Raw genomic sequence first — 2720 nt, 5'->3', positions numbered from 1 at the left:
TATATATATATTTTATAAAAGTTACACAACTAGAGCTTTAAAGGATCCATCAAGAAATTTAGAATTTCTCATTTATTTACATGAATTACAACAAAAATATAGTGGCACAAGGATTTATATCTCACTTTCTCAAATAATCACAACCCAGGACTGGAGTGATTCATCGTGATTAATCACTTAATGAAATAATCTTCAGCAAATTTGCAAATTGATTAATCATTAACTATACAGTTTACATACTGTAAAAAAAAAAAGACCATTTGATGAAGAAACAAACTCGGAGCAATAATTAAGCCAGAATTATATAAAAAATATAAACATTTTACATTCAAGATTAAAAAATAAACAGGCAACACAGTAACATTTTAAATTAGTCTGTCTGCTGCTAAAGGCCACTAAGTCTAAAAGTCACCTGTGAAGCTGTGAAGTTTTGCTGTAGAAAAACCCCAAATAGAGCGGAAACAGGGCTGGTCCGATCGCTGAGCCCTGAGGAACCCCGCAGCCTCAGCCGGTTCTGTTTAATCGCCGTCTCGTCGTTCCAGGAGCCGTTTGTTCCCCAGAAGGGCAACAAGGTGACGTGGTACTGCTGTGGCCCCACCGTTTACGACGCCTCACACATGGGACACGCCAGGTAACCAGGTCAGAACCAGAAACCCAGAACCAAGCCAGAACCGCTCCGACCTGACCAGCCGCTCCGCCTCTGTTCCAGGTCCTACATCTCCTTCGACATCCTGCGGCGGATCCTGAGGGACTACTTCAAGTACGACGTCCTCTACTGCATGAACATCACAGACATCGACGACAAGGTGAGAATCCACCGGTTCCGAAAGGTTCTGAAGGTTTGAAACGGTCCGACATGCTGCAGGTAAACTGGAACGCCTCATCAGTAATCAAAAAATATTCACCCAGTTTTTTACTGCTTTTAAAAATTGATTCTGATCAACAAAACTTTAATGTCAAAGTGAAAACTGAGATCTACAAAAATTATTTCCAAAATTCCACTTTTGGAATCTTGAAACTGATCAAATTAACTTTGATCAAATTAAACCTCAATGAGTTTTAATTTGTCCTTTTGATTTGTGAAGCAAAAAATAGTTAAATTATTGTTTGTTTTTTTCTCAACAGCAAAGTGAAAAAACAATAATCACCCTGTAAAAATATGGTGATTTTCTGCACTTTTGCAGCTCAATAAGCTAAATTTAATGAGCAAATTAAATCTTTAAATGTTTCTGGACATTTTCTGGATTTTGCTCCTGAAATATTACTGAAGTCACTCAACCAACCAGAACCTCACATTATTTTTAACAAATGCATAATTATGAGTTTGATGCCATCTTTTTTTTTTTGCGGGTGTCTGCTAACAAACGAATGTAGCAGTTGGATGATGCAGGCATCTGGTTCTTCACGGTTTATTCTCCTCCTGGTTCAGATCATCAAACGGGCCCGGCAGAACTTCCTCCTGGAGCAGTACAGAGAGAAGCGGCCGCAGGCGGCTCAGATCCTGCAGGATGTCCTGAATGCACGAGTGGTGAGTCACAGATCGGATACGGAGCGATGCGGCGGTCCAGATCGGATCAGGAACGCCGTGGTAGTCCAGTCCGGTCCGGTCCAGTCTGGTCGGGATCAATTTCTTCCTCCATCTCCCTGCAGCCGTTCCGGGAGCAGCTGGCCTCCACCACGGACCCGGATAAGAAGCAGATGTTGGAGCGTCTGGATGCCGCCGTTGCCGCCGCTCTGCAGCCCCTGCAGGGGGCGATGGAGAGCAACGCAGCAGCTGACGTGCTGCAGCCTCTGGCTGAGGTGAGACGGCCCGAAACGCTGCAGAACTCCTCGGCTTGCTGCTGCCACAGCTCCTCTGTAACAGTTTGTTTTAATTATTTTCCCAGGTTTTGCTGGAGAACTCGAAGGACTTGCTGTCCGACTGGCTGGACAGGCAGTTTGGAAGCGAAGTCACAGAGAACTCCATCTTCTCCGTCCTGCCGAAGTTCTGGGAGGGGGAGTTCCACAGAGACATGGAGGCCCTGAACGTAAGCCGCAGACTCCGCCCCCTCTGCCCGATCAGCTGGGCGAGAGCTTCATCTCTGTCTCCACGCCCCTCAGGTTCTGCCTGCCGACGTTCTGACCCGAGTCAGTGAGTACGTGCCGGAGATTGTGGAGTTTGTGAGGAAAATCGTCTCCAATGGTTACGGGTGAGGACAGAGCCATCTGAAAGGTTCTCCAGCAGCAGCTGCCTCTGATCCGTTCGGTTCTGGGATGTCTGCAGGTACGTGTCCAACGGGTCCGTCTACTTCGACACACAGAGGTTTGATACCAGTCCGCAGCATTCGTACGGCAAGCTGGTCCCAGAGGCGGTGGGAGACCAGAAGGCACTGCAGGAGGGAGAAGGTAAGGCGGAGAGCCTCACCTGGAGCCGGCACCGGGAGGCGTCTCACCTGGAGCCGGCACCGGGAGGCGTCTCACCTGGAGCCGGAACGGGAGGCGCCTCACCTGGAGCCGGAACGGGAGGCGCCTCACCTGGAGCCGGAACGGGAAGCGTCTCACCTGGAGCCGGAACGGGAAGCGTCTCACCTGGAGCCGGAACGGGAGGCGTCTCACCTGGAGCCGGAACGGGAGGCGTCTCACCTGGAGCCGGCACCGGGAGGCGTCTCACCTGGAGCCGGCACCGGGAGGCGTCTCACCTGGAGCCGGCACCGGGAGGCGTCTCACCTGGAGCCGGCACC

At 49.7% G+C, this 2720-nt stretch overlaps 1 protein-coding gene across 5 annotated transcripts in view; it reads left to right on the top strand.

Moving 5' to 3' along the window:
* Nucleotides 1-2720, top strand: part of cars1 (cysteinyl-tRNA synthetase 1) — a 13981-nt gene that overhangs the window by 5017 nt on the left and 6244 nt on the right. For all 5 annotated transcript variants that reach the window (XM_007570998.2, XM_007570997.2, XM_007570995.2 and 2 more), the window contains 7 exons: nucleotides 543-631; nucleotides 710-806; nucleotides 1430-1528; nucleotides 1651-1800; nucleotides 1887-2027; nucleotides 2101-2189; nucleotides 2264-2385. In XM_007570998.2, the coding sequence (XP_007571060.1) occupies nucleotides 543-631; nucleotides 710-806; nucleotides 1430-1528; nucleotides 1651-1800; nucleotides 1887-2027; nucleotides 2101-2189; nucleotides 2264-2385 (787 nt within the window). The remainder of the gene's footprint in view (nucleotides 1-542; nucleotides 632-709; nucleotides 807-1429; nucleotides 1529-1650; nucleotides 1801-1886; nucleotides 2028-2100; nucleotides 2190-2263; nucleotides 2386-2720) is intronic.

Source organism: Poecilia formosa, unplaced genomic scaffold (genome assembly GCF_000485575.1).
Source record: "Poecilia formosa unplaced genomic scaffold, Poecilia_formosa-5.1.2 Scaffold272, whole genome shotgun sequence".
Classification (NCBI taxonomy): Eukaryota; Metazoa; Chordata; class Actinopteri; order Cyprinodontiformes; family Poeciliidae; genus Poecilia; species Poecilia formosa.
The sequence above is the reverse complement of the archived record's forward strand: the minus strand, read 5'-3'. Positions and strand labels throughout refer to the sequence as shown.